At 37.5% G+C, this 21,461-nt stretch overlaps 1 protein-coding gene across 2 annotated transcripts; it reads right to left on the bottom strand.

Moving 5' to 3' along the window:
• Nucleotides 1-1,175: 1,175 nt before the first annotated feature.
• Nucleotides 1,176-19,976, bottom strand: hyal2b (hyaluronidase 2b). 2 transcript variants are annotated; one of them, XM_007234449.4, is made up of 5 exons: nt 19,847-19,976; nt 11,457-12,056; nt 10,206-10,569; nt 5,073-5,162; nt 1,176-4,055 (listed from the first exon to the last, which is right to left on the bottom strand). In XM_007234449.4, the coding sequence occupies exons 2-5, from the start codon at nt 12,029-12,031 to the stop codon at nt 3,660-3,662; spliced, it is 1,425 nt and encodes a 474-aa protein (XP_007234511.3). In that variant the 5' UTR covers nt 12,032-12,056; nt 19,847-19,976; the 3' UTR covers nt 1,176-3,659. The 2 variants fall into 2 exon arrangements, with proteins under 2 accessions (XP_007234511.3, XP_007234509.3); XM_007234447.4 differs by lacking the exon at nt 19,847-19,976 and adding an exon at nt 16,102-16,355.
• Nucleotides 19,977-21,461: the final 1,485 nt, after the last annotated feature.

Genomic DNA, 21,461 nt, shown 5'->3' with positions numbered 1-21,461 from the left:
ATAAACATGCTTGTTTACTGGTCTGTAACTGGCTCTAATGTAGATCCATGTTTGCAGTATAATAATGAGTTATTATTGAAGCTACCCTGTGAGTCACGGTTGTGTAAAGTTGCGTTATAATGCCCCACTGGGCAAAGTGCTGGTAGTTACTCCACTACCAGCCTGCCTGCGTAACCCCGGGTTCAGAGCTGTTACACAGTGAGTAATCTACAGTACAATAAGCAGTGGACAGGGAGGTGCTCTCTGGGGGGTGAAGGAACTGGGGGGGACTAAGCAGATCTGAAACAACGCTGAGACTCCAAGTCTGGTTTGAGTTATAAAACAAGGCTTTCTCTGTCCTGCCAGGCCAGTAATGTTGCCTTTGGCACTGTCTGATTACCCCCCTTAGAATCAAGACTGATCCCATAAAAGGAAAAAAAATATCTAGAGCAAAAGTGAAGAGCTCGTCATTCAGGACAGGGGGACTACCGGAAACTATTGTACTAACCTTCAGAGAAGAAACATTATTAAATGGCCTGTTTTATGGGGGACAAAAATCCTAATTTCTTTCTTTCTTGTAATAAAAAAACAGTGATTACGTTTGTCCTAGAAGTTATATATTGACTGTTTTTGTGATGCCACTAATAGTGTGAATGTCCAAATTTAATTGCTGAAATGAATAAATATATTCTGATAAACCTGACTGTATACTTGCACAGTCCTAACACAATACACTCCTTTTTTTTTTAGATAATTTTTTTTTAAACCTTTGTTTCAACAATTAACTGCACACACTATGTAATTAATCACAAGTTACTGCAAATAACCAAAAAAAACAATGTGATTAATGATGAATACTTAATACAATAAACTGTGATTGATCACAATTAACTGCTCAAATTACTTCTTCCAACTTCTAATTAAGTCCTACAATTAATTGCAAATAACCAAACAAAATAATGAAATCAATGTTTACTACACAAAATAAATTGATCAACCATAATTACATGTGATGGGATTAATTATCAAGTAACTATTAGTCATTCAACAGCCCTACTATAACTATAAGTATGTAATTAAATCAGCTAACATTATTAGATATTATTATTTAGCAGGTTTGTATCAGTATCAGTCGGGATGAATTGGAATACAGATCACCTGATACACACATGCACAAACGCGCACCCACAAACAAATAAATGCTGTTTTTTATTGTAGAAAATGACGATGAAAAAAAAGACAATCCTTTGGTTTTCTCAAAAACATATAAAATATTTTGGCCATAAAGTAGAGCCTCACAAATCACAACCTACAAAACAAGGTGTTCATGGTTTAAAAAAAGAAAGAAAACAGAATTTAAAGCCTCTGGTGTGCTTTATAATATAGTAATACAGTAAACAGCTCTTCACTTAACACTACTTATTTAATGAGGCACTCATAAAACACACACATATGACACACATTTTTAACACAACCATCAATTAAACCACAAAGACCCTGTTTACACCTGTTTGCATCATTTGTCATGAGTATCAGGATTATATCTGGCCATGTAAAAATTAACATTCAAAACAGACACAAATCCCGTTTCAGAAGGTAGTCTGAGACACATTTTAGCCACATTATAGCAGTGTTAACACATCCCTCATCCAGGGTGGTTAAAGGTGGTCAAGTGGACTAAGGTGCAGATACTATGATCCGAAGATTGCTGGTTAAAATCCAGGGTCTTGCTGCTTGCCATCAGCAGCCAGAGTCCGAGAGAGAGAGTGAGAGCACAATTGGTCATGCTCTCTCTCTGGGTTGGTAGATGGTTCTCTAGCTCTCTTCCTTTATCATTCCTAGTGTGATGGTTATCAGTAGCATTTTAAAAAGAGGCCGGTCTGAATTTTCATGTATCAGAGGAGGCCTGCGCTGGTCTTTACCCTCTTAGTGTTGGAAGCATTGCTATTCAAGGGGGAGGACTAAAGACTGTGTGGGGTAAATTTTTAGGGGATTTTGCCAATTTGATCCCGCACAGCAACCGGATTTCAATCAGACTAACAAGAAATGCCTTATACTACCATGCATGACTTAATGCATAAAATCTGGCTAAAATCTTGATACAATTACGATACCATCCAGATGCTATTCACATAAAGTGACCAGGTGTAAAGAGGGTCAAAGGACATCTGACAGCACACACAGTTAAAACCTTCCAGTTTGTTCCCTCCACTAAATACACAAACAAAAACACATCATCACGAAATGTAAAACCACGATCTGAGGTGAGTCTTTAAAGTTTTTGAGGCGAGTCACTTGTGCTTTGGTTTGGATGAAAAAAGAAACCTGTAAAACGTTCATGAGACACCATCCAGCAGTGGTCAGACAAAAAGGCTTTGGGTGAAGCTTCAGAGTTGCTGAGTCTTTCAGTCATTGTCTTTAGTATTGCATCCGTTCCGAGTAGGCGATGACTGAATGCCGCCTACGGCACGCCGCAATCTGGGCACGCGAGATAAGGCAGAACAATGAACATAATCCACCAGATTAAAGCTCGGAAGCACTTAAAAATACACATTTCTGACCCAAATGCAAACAACATTACCAGGCATACATCAGATCACTGAGACATAAACACACTCAAACAAGCTCTTCAGTTTTTGTCGTTACAGGCACAGTGTAAAATCTCTTGCTTCCTTATTTGCTGTTAATCCTCCTGTGCAGTAGGTGGCAGCAGAAACCTTAGTGTCGAGCACTGTAATAAAACACTAAGACAAAAGCAGCAGAACAGGCCTCGATTGACCTGTTTTATCGCTTTATGTTTGTTACTGTAGGGTTCTGGGCTCATACTTCTTTTGTGTGCTAGCAGAATTATTATAAATATGACTTAATTCAAATGATCAAGTCTTTCAACAGAGAAAGCTTTCAATCTGATGGACTGAACAGAGTGTACCTGCAGTATTTTTTAAAGGAAATCACCAAAAGAACTTAAAAACAGTTGGATAGTGTGTTGTTTTATAGCAAGATATGTAGATGATTTAGCTGAAGGCATCAGACATTCTTATTTAGGTTTTACTGTGCATCTGCTACACAAATTACAAACTAGCTCTGTTGCATGTATGGGTTTAGATTGAAGGTGTTTCTAAAGGCTTTCTACAACGCTTGTTATTAAATTACATTGTATCTGTTGGGTTTCTAATTGGAATTACTTTTGTACAACCCTGCCTAAGCTGCAGCTAATACCAATGGTAAAATACTGTCGTCTGCTGGCCCAACGTACCACAACAAACATCACAGTCAACATCTGCAACTGCTGGTTGCATTATGTGCAGTTTTAGAATGTGAGAAATGCTGAAATAGATCAGGCTAGCTAGGAAGCTAATGTTGGCTTGGCTAGTGAGTTGAAGAGTCTTAGTATTAAGAGTGTTCACTATTTAACATGATCCACAGTTAGCAGTCAGTTAAGGCCACATTTACATTCACTGCTAACCAAATCTCCTGTCTGTCTGGATATATATAAAAAGGCTTTTCCCAAATCATTTGCAACAGTCTCCTGACATCCTTAATGTTTTTAACCCCAAAGCACTCAAAGTTTCAATTGGGGAAATATCCAACACACACATTAAGGCAGCATTAAACTCGCTGTTATCCAGCGTGGAGAAGTTTCCAGCATGTTCCTCTATATTCCAGCAGTAACTTATCTTTCACTGCAGAAATCCCAGAATTAGCGTTAGCACTAGCACCACCCACAGGCAGGAATGTTGAACGGTCCACACGGAGCCCACTCCGCTACCGGCCACTCTCTGGGTGCAGCCCTCCCCGGCGTAACCGGTATAGCACTGGCACTGGAAGTCCTCGCGCAGCTTGGCCTGCTCGTCCGGCCCCATCGTCCCGCGCACCACCAGCCGGCCGTCCTGCAGCTCCAGCCTATGTGTGCTTGTGCTCAAGTGCAGGTAGGTGTCGGTGTCAGGATGTCTGCGCAGGCAGCGACCGCGGAAACCGCACAGGAACCGGCTGCACTGCTCTGCCGCAGAGGAGACGTTCAGCAGGTAGCGGCCCAGAGAATTTTCCAGGTAGTTACTCAGACTAGAACAGCTCGCCTAGAGGACAGGAGGACACACAGCAGTATAAACCATTTATAATCCAACCTACAGATGATAACAGGGGGAATGTGGGATGAGACTTTAGTTTTAAGGGCGTTTAATACCTGCAAGATTGGACCAAGGTCAGAACCACGGTTTACATGTTTGCTACAACTTCTACATTGAAGTAAGTGTTCAATACCTCTCCTAACACCACTTATAACTTAATTCCCTGATTCTCTGCTCCCCCTCCTCTATCCCAATATTATCCTATAGGATAATCTAAATTAAATAACCATAAAATGTAAAACATAAAAAGTAAAGAATTTAAAGTAAAATAAAATAAAGAAAAAATAATAATAGTAAACGTAAAAGATAATATAAAATGATAGGAAATGATAAAATGAATATTAATGAATTAGGATAATAAAAATAATAATAATAAATACATAAATAAATATATAATTATTAAAAGAAAGGATAAAATAATTTAAAAGGCACAGGCTTTCTGATGGTGATTAGAAATATTGTTAATATTATTTACAGAGATTCAGATAGATAGATAGATAGATAGATAGATAGATAGATAGATAGATAGATAGATAGATAGATAGATAGATAGATAGATAGATAGATAGATAGATAGATAGATAGATAGATAGATAGATAGATAGATAGATAGATAGATAGATAGATAGATAGATGTTGCTAATGGTCATTAAATAATTAACAGAGCAAAGTTTATCCCATTTTGAAAATCATATTGAAACAGTAATTCAATTAATTTGCTGAGGAATTTTTAGTGTATATTAAATACTTTCTAGTTGCGAGTGAATCATTATTTTAATTGTATAACTCATAGCAGATATTAAGCTATTATTAGCAATAATGAATAATTCATATTATTATATTCAATATCAACTGAATAATTCACACACTGAATATATTTAAATAGATTTACTACTCATTAGTATTCAACTACTGCACGACTCCATGTTACAGTGCAGTGTATTCAGGAATGAGAGCATATCTTACAATACTGCTGGCGTAGGCAGAGTCTCCCCACAGGATAATTCCAGCAGCCCCCAGAGACACACTCTCACCTATAGTGGAGACCAGGTCCATCTGCAGGGCAGAGAGAGAAAGAGAGAGAAGGTTAATGCTATTTTGCACAATTTCATGTCAGAATGTCATATGAGTATGTGTATCTGTAGTATGTTTTTACAGGTTTTATTGTTATTTTATTATTTTAGTCCATCATTTTTCTCATTAATGACATGATCTATACAGCTAATCTAGCAGTTAGCAAGCTGGATAACTCACCTACCACAAACTGTAAAAGCTGTCCTATCATATGATACAGTCTCTAGACCAGCTGTGTATAATTCTGCTTCTCTATAATATGTTTATTTACAGCTAGTGGGGAAGAAATTGTTTTAAAAAGTCATAGTTGGGCATGGATATCTGTTTTGGGTCTTTGGTGCTTATATATGAAGCTCAATATATATATACGTCAATTCAGAGGTCATTGTATCATTTGTCAGAAATCAAAATTCGCTATTTTACACTCTTTAAACATAGGAAAGACAAGCTTCTGGAGTTCATGCTGATGATAACTTCGATACGATGCACTGTATAGACCGTGGTTTGGGTTGTACTGGTGGGAATATTGGTTATTAAATGAGAATCCGTTTTAAATGTGTTTTTACTTGTATTTTTATGTTGTTTAACCTTTTCAATATATAATCCTGATACTTATGCATGAAGTGTAAACAGGATTTTAATGTTGTTTAACGGCACACTCAGAAAGACTGAACTTGCATGCAAACACACACACCCCCACACACACACACACACACACACACACACACACACACACACACAAAGGAAAATGATACGACTTCTGGAATATTCTCTGCGTGTTTCCCATCAGAGTGAAGTCAGAGTGCTACTGGCCTGCAGCTAACAAGACACACACACCTCATTAGTGTGTATGGGTGTGGAATTCATTGTTTTTGGAAAGTTCAAAAAATGTGTTTCACATTCTGCTCCTCTGAATCACTCAATGCCCAACACACACACTCACACACACTTCTTATATAAAAACATTGAGTTGATGTCTGTCCCATCATTCAGCTCGGTCTCCCCTAAGATTAAAGAAACACCCAGATGATATCCGCTCTCACGCCTGACAGCTGTGTGTGTTCCTGCACATTACACAGAGAAAATTTTCCACACACACACACACACACACACACACATCAGACATTTAAATAAGTAGTGATTAGCAATATCCCAGTTACCCTATTACACTGGATAAAGTGTGTAAATATAAAACAGAACAGATTTACACAGAACATGGTTAGAATTATGTTCAGTCACAATAAAATTTGGTCGCCTTAAAAATATATTTAGTTAAATCAGACTAAAGCTTGACTAGATTTAGTTTTTTTCACACTGGAGGAATATAATCTAGAGTTCGTTGATTGGATTAGAGATTAGATTGGATTCAATTTTAGTGGTGTGGTGTAACAAGTTAAGATTTGAAAACTTTGTGACTGGATGTAGATTAAAGTTTAATTGGGCGATAATTGGTTAAAGTTAGTGCTAGATTAGTTCAACTTGAACTGGGTTAAACTAGTGTCAGATTAGTTAATGTTAAAATTACAGTCCGACTAAAATCTGATTAATTAAATCTGAAGATTGTTACAGACAAACGTAACATTTTTTTTTTTTTTTTTTTTAATATTAGATTGACCTCAGTAGTAAAACACTAAATCACCTGAAATAAATTAATTATGACTTTCACTAAAAGGTTGAAAGTTTTTTTCTGCTCCTCTATAAATAGAACAAAACGGAACAAAATTAATGAATTACATTTGCACACACACAACCATGCACACACACATTCACGCTCACACACATCCAGAAATATATTTCCTTTTTCTGTAGGTGGTGAAAAACTCAGCTTTTCTGCTAATGAGGAACTGACCACGCGGTTCATTCAGTGTATTTATATGTGAGAAGCAGTAAATTTAGGCCTAGTTTTATGCTAGAAAAATCACTATGTAATTTAACAGAACTGAAACTGGTTTTATTCCGCTCATATAAACACTTTAAATTACGCAATCACTCAATCAACATATACCAGAGCCTTTTTTAGAAACTAAAAATAATGCTTCCATCTCCACACGCCCAAATAAACCACTTCCTGTCGTTTCACATGTTCACTGAAATATTTCTCACGCAAGAAAAACAAAAGCCACAAAGTCATACTCAGCAAAATGGAGGGAAAGTACATGGACTGATACTTGGAATAAAATATAATAAATGAGAAACAGTCTTCCTCTCTTTTGAATAAACTCTAGATTAAATAATTGGATATGGACAATAAGCTGAAAATTTATCAAAACCATAACTCAGACCCTTAAACCATTAAATAGCTTATTTTGGTGAGATTATTTATACTACTAATCGAGCCAACTAAGCAACTTGAGCAACCTTTACCAAAGACAAATGCTGTGCCTGTTGTTCATTAACATTTTAAGTTATTTAGACATAATGTTCAATTAATCATAATATTCATGTAAGGTAATATTGTCCAGCACTAATATAAAGAAAACCATTTATCATAGAAATGTTTTATTGACAGTATGTTTGCCATGTGGTCTCAACATCAGATGATTTATCAGGAACCCAATACATTGACCAGCCCTTATTTAAAAAATGTAAATAAAAAAAGCACAGAAAATGCCCAATATTTAGACACTTAGTTAATAATCTGCGAAATTAAACAGATAGTTCTGTGTTCTGCTAGCTTGCTTTTAATGTTTAATGGACTTTAATGAACTACTTTCACATGTAGACACCACTGTGATCAGGGCATCAATATGATTCACTTCACCTGTTTTTAATGTTATGGCTGATATGTGTATAACCCATACATTAAACATCAGTCTGGATAATCGCATCTTCTAGATGTAAACATAAATAAGACCCTAAATGACCCCATAAATGTCTATAAATACCCACTGAATGCCCTAAAGCCCTTTGGCCCAAAGTTCTTTCCAGTCTTAACCACAGCATAAAGCTACTGTTACTTAAGCTGCTGACTGACTCCAGTGATGGTGTTTGTTTTATGAACCCGTAGAGCCACAGACAGACAGAGACAGACACCTCCAGAACACAGATGCGTCTTTGTTTCAGGACAGAATCCAGAAGGACTGTAAAAGAGTGAGCGTGTGTGTGTGTGAGTGTGTGTTTGAGTGAATGTGGTGTATATTTTTACCACAGTGCAGTGTAAGTTGTGTGTTGTTCGCGTGGGCCGATTGGGAGCCTGTGCTCTGCCAAACGAAACAGTGACATGCTGCTGCTTCTGAAATATGAATAATTCAGCCATAATAAAATCCCCTCTTCACTGCTTTACTCTCAAATGGGCCACAAATCTCCTCTACAGACTCTTTTTTTGTCTCTGGGCCAAAAATCTTGAGCCTTCTGTGGAATTTTCAGGTGCAAATGCTTGTTGGAAAGCCATGCTCACAGAAAAATGCCAAAAACACTTAATTCCGTCAAGCTAGGAATGGGTATTTAAGTAAAAATGTAAAATAACAAATTAATGTATAAAAACCGCAAACCTCATATATACTCTATACAATGCTGAAAGTTTGGGAGTATGGTATCAAGTGTGCTTCGTATTTATAACTAAGGTCGGACAATACATAGATATTGCGTATCACTTTAGTTTTCAATACATTATCTTTTAATATAGATATTTCTATAGATATAAATCCCTAAGACTCACCCCATAATTAGACGTACTAGACGTACTAGACGTTGCTGCTTCATTACTCCATATGATGGTGCTATAAGCAAACAAACAGGGTTAATAAACCTGCGGTGAGAAATATTGGATCCATAATTCCTGTTATTTGATTATTTAGGAGTATTTTATCCTCTTCAGTAACTCTTCAGTAAAATCTTTGAAGTATCGTATCGTAACTTCATTATAAATGTTCCAACAGAAATGTTCCTAAATCACCTGATCACCTTTTTTCTGCTCCTCCATAATTAGAAGAAAATGGAAGAAAATAAATGAATTAACTATATCAAACACACCCATAGTTCAATTAAAGTTGATGTACAAAAAAAGAGCACAGTAATATCTCAACGGAATAAAGGGGCCTGACCCAGCTAGATTTCAATCCTGTTAGCAGCTAGGCGTCCCATGACCTCATTGACCCCAATACTTTCACTTACTGTCAGACCAACACAGAGTTTGTTTTTTTCGCAAAATAAAACAAAGCAAACTTCTGAGGCCAGTCGGCTCCTCCAGAAGACAAGAACTGTCTTCAAAGCGAAGCGAGCATTCTTTCCTCGAAGGAAAGCATTGAGAGATTTCCTGACAGATGAATCACTCGTAATAACAAACCAGAGGCTGAGAGAGAGCTTTCCTGTCCTTTCCTCTGTTTAACTCTTTAACACAAGGACAAACAACAGCGACACCTGCTTTTAATATATTTCTTTCCTTTCTGCTGTTAGCTAAAACCATGTATCTCAAAAAAAGTCAAATTTTAGGAAAAAAAAACAATTCTTGATATTTAATAGAAGGCAATGTAAGCCAACTGTCCCACCCAATCAGCTGCTACTCAGCTGTCCCCAACCTCCCCCCCCCATTACTAGTGATGCCACAACACAAGGAGAGTGAGGACTAGCACATGCCTCCTCCAATACATGTGAAGGCGCAGCGACTCAGTTCCAACACCTCAGCTCACAGACAACTTGTGCTGATCGATATCACCCTAGGAGTGATGAGGGGAAAGAGCGCCATCTACTGTACCCACCGAGAGAGAGCAAGGCCAATTGTGAGCTCAGAGGGCTCTGGCAGCTGATGAACTTTAGACCGCTGGACCATTTAGAGCCCCTGCAGATCCATTTCTTTGAAAAATCCATGAAAATCATGAACAGTTATGAATACACCTTTAGTTTCTATTTTGACCCTATCCATACTAACGCACTCTGTATATATGGTAAAAAATACAGTGTGTATTATATTCTCTTGGTCCACTTTTCCATGGACCAATAGAAATGGTCAGAATTACTCACAAAATCCAATAATTAACCTTTATGTTATATGTATATGTTATGTGTGTGTTTGTTTGTTTTTCTCACCTCTGTTAGCAGTGTGAGCTCGTTAGTGTAAGTTGGCCGTGAGTACACAAACACAGGTCGCGCTGTGCCGTTCCCAACAGACGCCAGCCTCATTCCCTCTCGGACCCGGTTCCGTACGAACTGTCTCCCAATGGCCCGGTTCTTCAGCACCTGACCAATGTAGATGGAGGGGTAAAGAGCTGTGCTCTCCGTCCACAGCCACATCAGCTGGTCATTCCGGGTCACCTCCACGTCCGGGCAGCGACCCGTGTAGTTGTCCAGGTTGCCGCGGTAGTTGTGGTTGTAGCAGTCGGGAAACAGGTAAAAGCCCCACAGCTGCTGAGGACGAAGATTCTTGGCATAACGCAGCGTCTCCAGCATGAACCTGCCAAAGCAAACAACCCACAAAATAAACCAATTCACTTCACAATTCTGTTTACAAATTCACTTCAGTTATTAAATGCATTGCTTTTTGTAAATATAAGGTTGATTATTAAGCAGCTTTATAGAACTGGTTTTAAAAAGGCCTCTTATATGCTTGGGGCTTGGACATTACTGCTATAATACAAAGTAAATATTTAGTAAATAACTGATAAATGGTGTAATGTTCAGTCATTCAACAATCAGTAAATAAAGTCTGTGAAAAACTAAAAGTGCACGAGTTTCTCACTTTAATATCTATGTTAGCACTATGCTGTTTGAGAGAGTATATGCCTTCTTTACTTGTGACTTTGTTATTAACCTCATAGCTCCAGTGTAAAATAAGCTTTACTGACTGAACTAATGTCTAAATAGGGGTAGGCAAAATATCAATATTGCTATACACGTATTATGTCAAACAGAGTGTCAAATATTAACATTTTTACTGAAGCATAGGTGCTTTAAACTCCACAAGACCCGCCCCACAAGTTACTGCTTATTGCATCATTACTCCACATGGTGGCGCTATATCAATAGGGTAATAAATAGGGTAAATCTGCTGTAAAGAATATTGGTTGTAAAATTCTGTGAAACTGAAACACCAATAAATCCATAATATCTGGTGTTTACTTATACAAATGCTGTGTAGTATCATAGACAATTGAATTATGATAAATCGAGTATCACAGAATCGCATCGTGATTCACACCTCCAGTCTTAAAGAATTAACTGTGAATGTGTGAATGAGAGGGTGGACTGCTGAGTGCGTAAACAGCTGTACACTGAAAAAGCAAATGTATGCAAATCAGAAATTTCATGCTATTTTGTAAATTCTGTTTAAATTATCTTTACCTGCGGGCAGACAGTTCAAATTCCTGCTGCGCCACTTTGGCCACCTGATCGGGAGTCCAGTTTGGGTTCTTCTGCGAGATCAGCAGCCGAGATTTGTTCCTGTAGATGTTTTTGGCATCCCAGTTCCGGATCCAGAGGGGTCTCCATTCCTCCCAGTCCAGGACGGCCAACCCTTTTGCCGTGGGCTCTTTGATGTACTTTTTTATGGCATCTGGCATTTTCCCCAGGTGTTCTGTGAGACTGGCCCCCTGCGGAAGGCCGCCGTTCACAGGGCTGCCATCCTGTTTGTAATATGGATACAGACCCATCCGTTCCTTATAGAAGATGGTCAAGTTCTGTCTGACGAAGCCTTCATTCGGAGACGCTACGATCTGGAACTGGTCCAGCTGTAGGCGAATGCCGTGCCGGGGGACGCAGTCTTCGGTGGGAGCGTTCCAGGCCAGCAGGAGAGGTTTCTGGGAATAGAGCGGCCACCTGGTAGACTTAAGCTCCTGGCCGTTCCCACTGGTCCACAGAAGAATGGTCAGGCATAGCAGCCGCAGAAAGAGAGAGAGAGAAAGAGGGATAGCACCCATTTGTCACACGGGCCACCTGTACACCCTAAAACACACAAACACAGAGTTTAGTACAGATACATATGTGCACTCTATACATAGGTATATACATATACTACTGCCAGTACAGTACAGAGTTCTGGAACTGATTAAAAACAGCCCAGCACACACACACACACACACACAACCCTTAGCACGTCCTCACAGGTGTGTGTGAATAAAGCCCGCACATTCCTGCTGTCATGACACGTTAGCATTACTGAACCACTCAGCACCAGGGGGCATCAGAAGACTTTTTAGAGGAAACAGATGACCCTCAGGAGAGTCTGTAAGAGAACTCTGCTGATACAATGTAATTTTAACCCCCGGTGTGTGTGTGTGTGTGTGTGTGTGTGTGTGTGTGTGTGTGTGTGAAAGACGCTGTGGCCAAGGACAGACTGATTTACCATTTAAATCTAACTTAAAGAATACACACCCTACAAATGCAGTTGTTGGTATCAGAAGACACTGCAGAAACAAGCCAAATATAGCTAACAGTTCACCAAGGTACACTTGAACACACATTTTCCTCTGTGTGGAGATCCTCATTAATCTCTAATAGACTTATAAAGTAATTTCTGACACTGTATGAGTCATTCTGTCATTCTGAGTCTATAAACACAGGCTTAAGTATGTTGGCTAAAGTACGTAGTACCATCAAAAACACATACAAACAAACACAAGCAGCTACATTAGCTTTTAGTTTAAATATAAACGTATAATAAATTTAGGGCTGCAAGGTCACTACACTCCCAAGAAAAACATGCAGCTCCAAACATAGTAACATTACAGGAGCAGGAAAGTCCTCCTTTCTAACTTCTAATGGAAGTCAATGTAAATATATTTAATTTAAATTTATTTTGTTTAAAGAACATTTCAATTGGACCTTTTATCATGAAACTATACTATAATGTGAATGTGAAATACCTGCCCCACCTTGACTGCAGCTACTCAGTACTGTACATTTAGATTTTTGCTTATTCTTATTTGCTTTGCTGAAAGATTAATAAAAAAGGAAATGTTTAACATGCTTATTTCCTGCTCTACCACCTCGCCCCACTACATCAGCTAACTAACTGTTCATGAGTCACATAAAAAAACAAGATATAACAAATCTGTAACATGTTCTAGTTCAACCACTTCTTTCAGATAAAGGGTGAAACGTGCATTGGTTAACCCCCCAAAAGTTAAATTTCCAAAATACAATGTGATAAAAGAATCTCAGAATCTAGGTTACGCAAGCAGCAAAGTACCAGCTTTACAGGCCCAGCTGGGCTTTACTGGAATTTACAAAGCAATTGGAAGAGTATGTAAACAGGCAGAGCAGAAAAAAACAATAAATGTGGGCAGCAATCACAATACTCTGGCATATTATAATGTGTTGGGGTGTATGGTAAACCTTATCAATTGATAAAAAATTATCAATGACTGCAAGCACTAAAAACAACAACCACTAATCATCATTATCATTAAGTTATTCTTGCTGTTTCATGCTGTGGCATGCTGAAAGCAGAAGTGATGAAGTGTGATATGTGGTAATATGTCAAATACACACTTATTAAAAATAAGGGGCACTGTTACTCTGTCTTTAAGAACATCATCAATCATCAATGTACCCTGTGCCAATATTTTTAAGGTTTAAGACCTTGATTAGCAAATCTGGCCTCAGGCATACAAGATTTTTGAACTGTCTGAGTCTCAAACTGTACATTAAATTTGACCAACCTGGGCTCCTCTAAGCAGCTGTCTGAAGCCACATTAAAATAGCCTTGCAGTTTCTACTATCTAAACTGTTGCTAAGAACTGAGGTGTTGAAGTTGAGATCTTACAGAACGACAGACTTATATGACCTATATGTACAATTCAAATTTTACATGCATGTCATAACTTGTTTTGGAGTTAACTGGCAAAAACAATATTGCATGTGGTTCTGTGCAGTTCAGACTATCAAAATGTAATCTGGGCACAGTCTAGATGTGGCAAAAAATGGATTTGGTCTGGCAACCTCAACAAAGCCAAAAAGTACACAAAAATAACTGGGTCCATTCTTCTCTACAGTGAACAATTCAGAACAACTCAGAAGATTCTCTAGATCTAAGAACTTCTAACCAAACCCGAAACTCTGAATAACTGTACTCACAATTTAACCATTTAGTTAAGCCTAGGCCTGTCATGATAATTACATTATTCACTTAGAATCGTACAATAAATGGACATAACTCAATCATATTTGATAATCGTGATATTGTCTATTGTGTTTATTTGTGTGTCATGCAATAATGACCAATGCTTCAATAACTGTGTGGAATTCAGCAGAAGGTGAAGAAATGTGAACTATATATTTCCCAAACTATGATTAATTACAATTTTTGTATTTTGTATTTTAAATAGGCAAACAATATATTAAGGCAATTTAAAGACAATTAAATCACAATTAAGTCATTGACAATGTTAATGTAACAGCATAACTTACAAAGCAATTATACCCTTTTAAAAACAGGAAAATGTGTAATTTTTTGATACATAAATGGATCTGGTAACAACACACAAAAATCCAGTCCAAATCAATAAGCATTTAGCTAGCTTACTGTAAATGTTAGTCTTTTTCAGTGAAGTATACATGTGTGGATCGTTGTTTTGAACAATAAAGCAACAAAAACGTTTCACAATATACATACTTTATAGCGATTATGATACTATACTAAAGTATCGCCCACTCCTATGTAGATTACAACAGTTAAAGTTAATACAGCTAGTAAATCGAGTGTAATTTAGTTGACTTTAGCCACATTGTTTGGTATTCTAATGCAACTTGTTCTATTAATCAGTTACCTAACATAGGAAAGTTTGCAAAAGTTCTTCTAGCACAGGGGTGTCCAAACTACGGCCCGCGGGCCATTTGCAGCCGGTTTCCTTTTTTGGAGCGGCCCGCGAGGTATTTTAGAAATAGAATGAAAGTTAGCCCGCTGTTAAGCAGGTTTTTATAATGTGAGATTAAAAGTTTGTATGCTAGGTGTCAGAAACGGGCCAAAGAGTCTAAAAGCTGAGAGAGTGCGCATTTCTAGCACAAAAAAAACGGTCAAAGAGTCTAAAAGCGGAGAGGGTGCGCATTTCTAGCGCAGAAAAACGGGCCAAAGAGTCTAAAAGCGGAGAGAGTGCGCAGTTCTAGCGCAGAAAAACGGGGTAAAGAGTCTAAAAGCGGAGAGAGTGCGCCTTTCTAGCGCAGAAAAACGGGCCATAGAGTCTAAAAGCGGAGAGAGTGCGCATTTCTAGCGCAGAAAAACGGGCCAAAGAGTCTAAAAGCGGAGAGAGTGAGCATTTATAGCGCAGAAAAACGGGCCAAAGAGTCTAAAAGTGGAGAGAGTGAGCAGTTCTAGCGCAGAAAAACGGGGTAAAGAGTCTAAAAGCGGAGAGAGTGAGCATTTATAGCGCAGAAAAACGGGCCAAAGAGTCTAAAAGTGGAGAGAGTGAGCATTTATAGCGCAGAAAAACGGGGTAAAGAGTCTAAAAGCGGAGAGAGTGCGCAGTTCTAGCGCAGAAAAACGGGGTAAAGAGTCTAAAAGCGGAGAGAGTGCGCCTTTCTAGCGCAGAAAAACGGGCCATAGAGTCTAAAAGCGGAGAGAGTGCGCATTTATAGCGCAGAAAAACGGGCCAAAGAGTCTAAAAGTGGAGAGAGTGAGCATTTATAGCGCAGAAAAACGGGCCAAAGAGTCTAAAAGTTGCTGTAATTAAGGAGTTTAATATTAAGAGACATCATGAAATGAAACATCAGTTTACACAACACTGTCAAATATATATAAAGATAGTAAGTCAAGTAAAATGGTGTGTAAATGAAAGTAATCAGGAAAAATGTATTATTTAAAGTGGTATATTTCATTATTTGTTTTATTAAGAGTCTGTGGTCCGTGACCACAAATATATTTCTCCTTCTGGCCGCCAACAAAAAAAGTTTGGACACCCCTGTTCTAGCAGTTAGATAACTCTCCTCAGATACACGTTTCACCTCCATTATCCTGCATTTATTCGTTAGTAAGAGTTTAAAGAAAACTAACCCCAAGCAGATGTTCACTGTCCAGCGTAGGAGACCGGCTTATTCCACCCGGGTCTAACACGAACTAAACCGAAGCAGACTCGGTCCATCACTGCCGGAGTGATTTATTTAATGAGCGCAGAGCTTCGTGTAGAGCTCCACTGTGAAGTTAAACTAAAACGGGTAGGTTTGGGAGTGTACTTTTCGTATATTTGGACTTTTCCTCCACGCGATGAGCACATCTCCCTGCCTGAGTAGCGTTTCAATCGCTGAGAGTGAATGTGCTGAGAGGGTTCGGCCTCGGACTGTTCCATTATAGCGGTTCACGGAGGGGCGACTGTAGAGGAAACACATACTAACTTTTTATTAACTGACACAAAATAACACATAATTGAGGAACGTCCACATGTATAAATACAAAAAAAGGAAGATGAACGTATCAGAGCGTGTTTTCTTGTCTTTGTCCCCTTAATATAGTCTTAAAAATAACTAAACACCCCTATTTTACTCCGGTTTTTGTGGAGTGGTTGATTCCGTTCATGTCTCTGCAGGGGAGAAGACGGTGAGCTATAGGAGACCAACAGAAGCTCACAACTGGATCAAGTTTCACTACGAATTCAAGATGTTTCTTTTTTTCACATATTCACATTTTTCTCTCTGTTGCAACACCATACAGAAAGCGAACGACTCTGATTCAGAACTTTCAGATTCAGAGCAGATCTTTTGTCTAAATCCCACATTAGTGGGTTCAGTGTGGGGGTTGTTATCCATTAACATGAACCCCATTGTTATTTAAAAAGCACTTTATTGAAAGTAAACTTGAATGCAAACCTTTTGTGTACATTCGTTTAAAATACAAAGCAGTTTCACTGTGTGCTCTGAAACAATGGTTTTCCATTCAGTAGCTTAATTATGAATAGAGTTAAGAAGTTTAGGTTGTGGTACTGATGTTGATAATCCAACAACCAGACCTCACTAACATACTTGTTACTGAATGCAATCAAATTCTCACAGCCATGCTCCAAAATCTAGTAAAAAAAGCCTCCCATTTACAGTAGAGACACTGGTTACTTCAACAAAAGCAGGATAAATCAGTTTTCAACACTCTTCGACATCACTTAATGTGGTTAGCTGAATCAAATTTCCAAGATTTACAAATTCTCTTGACTACTCAAATCACCTACTAGCACTCATCAACCACTAGTCCCTCTTAGCAACTCAGTAAAGATCTAAAAACTAAAGAAATGGATGGCCAAAAGCCCAAAGAGGACATGAGGTGTCTACAGTGTGGAATGTTTTTAAAGGTTCACTAAGCTCCCTGATTCTATCTGACTTCACCCTCAGCTCAAATTTTTAAAAATGCTAAATAACGGGAGAATTAGTTTCGGCAGGGTGAGAGATAGCAGAGATAGCAGAGATAGCCTCTGATAGCAGTGAGGCGTAAATGACATACCAAAGTACACGGACACATCATTCTCACCTATAATACAGTTGAATCTGTAAGAGCTCTACAGAGGCGTAAGATCACAATAAAAGCAATTTTTAAAGGTTAGGAAAGGTTTATTAAATTGTTAAGCATGACTGGTATGTTTCATTACTTTAAATCAACACATTTCAGCTATTAATAGAAAAAATATGGTTAGGGTTTAGTGCCTTTTTAAAAAATGACAGTTAAAGAATGGTAGAGTCAATGGGTAAGTACGCAGACTTATATTTCATCTATTTTCTCTGTTTAAACCCTTTGGCGGCATGTCATAATCTAAATCTAGTATTTCTAAGCAGGCAAGGCTTTGTTCAAAAAATTTAGACTGAAGATTTTTCTTTTTTTTTACATTACAGCAAGTTTTGTTGTTTAGTCGGACTGGCTCAAGTAAGTGTAAACATATGTATAATTGTTGCATGTATATTTTTAAAAATATATAGAAATACACAAAAACATTTTAATAAAGTTGTATGGTTATCATTGCTATCTGGACAGCAGAGGCTCTAAGAACTGGAAAACTAGAAATACACAAATGTGTTTATTATTGAAAGTATTGAAAGCAGCAGGAAATGACTTAAACAAAACAAAACGTTAAATTATATGAGCTCTTTGACCTGTCCAAGTTGAACAGTCAGCTGAACAGGCCTGCAGAGAAGCTTCCTGTGGGGCCAGAATCTGTTCAGGGGCACTCGGCTGCGCTGAATCACCTGATGCTGATGACATCCTTATGAATGGAACTCTCTGAAGACTAAGCAGTATGTTATTTCCTTCAGGCTAGACTTGACCCACACACCGCATCACAATGCTGCACATTTCGCACATTTAGACCCGCTAACTCTAACACATATGTAACAGTAAGTTATTATCAAGAGTTGAACTCAAAGCCCTTTAAGTGTCCATACAAAATTCACCACTGAAGTCATTCCGTTCACATGGGAGTTCCCAATTTTGCACCAATTATTTCTTGTACAACTGGCTTCTGGAGAAACGTCTGTACAGTATGACTAAGACAAAAAACAGACCAACCTTCTTTTTCTCCTTCACCAAAATGGGACATATGCCCTTATAAAGCCACAGAAATAGCATGTTTAATGTTAAAACTACATGTGCAGTGGAAAACAAAAATGTGATAACATATTTGCCGGATGCTTTGCATTAAGATGTAGGGCTGAATAATATGGCCAAAACTGATATCACAATATATTACATACATAATATTGTTTGATATAGTATAATTCTGATATAGATATAAACAGTATAAATATAAATATAAATAAATGTTTTACACTTTCTCTAATGATGTGTACAGTTGGCTCAGTGTTCTTTTAGCACTGATCAAAATCCTTGATATGCTTTAAAAAGCAAGAAGAAATTCATTACAATAGGATAAAATATCATCGTATGGTGCCCAGCTCTGTTAGAGTTCCTTAAAAAATTGCAATTCATGGCCAATAAAGCAATACTATCCTAGCACAATTTTATGCACACACCAAATGTATTAGCCAAGTCATGTTTTGGGTCTAAATTGGAGCTATAGGCTAATATACTGTGACAAATAGCAATAAATAGTCTCATTGTACTCATTGTATATAACTCATTCAGTTATTTATTTAATGTTTATTAGCTTTCTATCTTTCGAAATTTTGTTCAAGATTGGGGTTGACTTTAAGGGCTAGAGTGGCTGATGTAATTTGGTAATATCAAATAAACATGGGCCAAAATAACCCAAATTACACCAAATAAAACACAATTCAGACCCAACGAGGCGTCTGCTCCTGCTGATAGATTTAAAATATCTATAAAGCTATTTTTGTTAACTGTTAACAGTTCGTAAGAAACCACAAAAACAAGAGTAGAATATTTTTTACGTTTGATTTTCAGCAAACTACCGCTTTAAGGGAGGTTGCCCCCAGCAGCTATAGGCCATAAGGTCAGCTTTGAAGTTGAGAAAGCCCACCGAGCAGGAAACCTGCACACCACACAGCTAAAGAGCGCCTAGAGAGACTTCAAAGTGAGCACGTGTTACACAGAAAGAAATATCTGGAGTAATTATGAGCGCTATGTGTGTTTTAAAAAGTGTCCACAGCCTCTGGAGGTAAAAAATTCCGCCACACACGTCTGGCCTGGACTCTTCTACATTCCTCTATTATAAACAAACAGATTAATATACAAATACAAAAACTCAAAAACTGATGACTGATTAAGTAAAGAATTTTAGTCAAATAATCGTTATATCTATTATTAATGTATTTGGTGAAAATAAAGATGATAAAAATCTACTTACCAAACTGTAACAACCAGTGCCTGCAGGAATCCTGGTGTTAAATAGTCCAGAGTCTACACCACTGCACCTGTTCCCACAGAGCAGAGCAGAGCAGAGTGTGTGTGTGTGTGTGTGTGTGTGTGTGTGTGTGTGTGTGTGTGTGTGCTCAGCTGCAGACAGAGACAGAGAGACAGGGGTAACTGTCAGTACAGCTATCAGAGAGACAGACACAGACAGACACATGTATTTAATTCAAGTCTGTCACTGACCACACCTATGGTCCACCCCTCGGCCTGCCTGTCCCTTTATATGGGCTATTTAACTCTTTTACCAGCTGCAGATTATTATTAGTATCCACTATGAATTATTTTATATATACAGTATTGTAAATCATTCAGTATCTACTGTAATTAATTCAGTAAGTATACTGATTCCTGTTTCAGTAGCCATAATAAATTATTAATTGTCCACTATGAATTGATCAGTTACGATCATCCAGTTATGATAAATCTATTGTAAAATGATTAATATCTACTATGAATTACTGAATATATATATATATATATATATATATATATATATATATATATATATATATATATATATATATATATAATAACAATTATTCAATATCTACCTTGAATTATTCAGTGTCCCTTTAATCTTCTCAATATCTACAATTAATTATTAAGTTACTACTCTGAATTACTCAGTATCTATTTTGGAATATCCAATACTTACTGTGAATTTCTCAGTATCTATTATGGACTATTTAATATGGTTAATAAATGATTTGGTATCTTCTATCAATTATTTTGTATTTACTATGAATTAGCTATTATATCAATAACTAATTAGAATTATACAGTATTTACTAATAATTATTTAGTGTCTATTATAAACTACTCAACACCTACAATAAATAATTTTTAAGTGTCTACTATAAATTACTCAGTATCTAGTTTGTAATATCCAATACCTACTGTCAATTACTCAGTACTACTAAGAATTATTAATATTTAACAACTTACTAAAACTCTACAGTCCATTCAGTTCATATTTGTTACATGTCAGTCCTTTATGCAGTGCTACAGAGGCAGGAACATTACAGCCTGTTTATTTCTAGGCGATAAAGAGAAGTTTCAAAATAACCGCGTTAAAACTAAACACAGCTATTACAGAAACCCACATGACATGTTATAAATGGAGCTTGGTAAGCAAAATACGATAAATCAGATCTGGGTTTTTTCAGCATAATGGAGTAAAAATATCTGACTGGATGATTTGCAGTTTTGTTCACATGTAAAAGAGGCCTATTTTCCCACACTACAGCACGTTAACACACTTCGGCTCATCACCTCATTATACAGCTCTCACACACTCCACTGGCCTGCTGTGATCTGGCTGTACCTCACAGGTGGCAGTACTTACCCAGCAATCACTCAGTGTGTGTAAAGAGTGTTTATGTGAGATAAATTCCTCCCTGAAGTATCTAGAGTGTGTTTAGATTCCAGTACTGCAGACTCAGTCTAAAAACCCTGATACAGAACTAGACAACTGTTACTTGATAGCATTAATTATCTGGTTTAAAATACATTTATTATTTACAGTTTGGTCACTTTATTATAAACTTTTA

Source organism: Astyanax mexicanus, chromosome 24, assembly GCF_023375975.1.
Source record: "Astyanax mexicanus isolate ESR-SI-001 chromosome 24, AstMex3_surface, whole genome shotgun sequence".
NCBI classification, from domain to species: domain Eukaryota; kingdom Metazoa; phylum Chordata; class Actinopteri; order Characiformes; family Acestrorhamphidae; genus Astyanax; species Astyanax mexicanus.
The sequence above is the reverse complement of the archived record's forward strand: the minus strand, read 5'-3'. Positions and strand labels throughout refer to the sequence as shown.

Bases quoted from the DNA above. Each gene is read 5' to 3' on its own strand.
- hyal2b (XM_007234449.4), bottom strand. From the start codon at position 12,031: ATGGGTGCTATCCCTCTTTCTCTCTCTCTCTTTCTGCGGCTGCTATGC. The intron at 5,163-10,205 runs GTGAGAAAAACA...TCTGCCCTGCAG, and splicing joins AGCTCACACTGCTAACAGAG to ATGGACCTGGTCTCCACTAT. The intron at 4,056-5,072 runs GTAAGATATGCT...CCTGTCCTCTAG, and splicing joins CTGCCTACGCCAGCAGTATT to GCGAGCTGTTCTAGTCTGAG.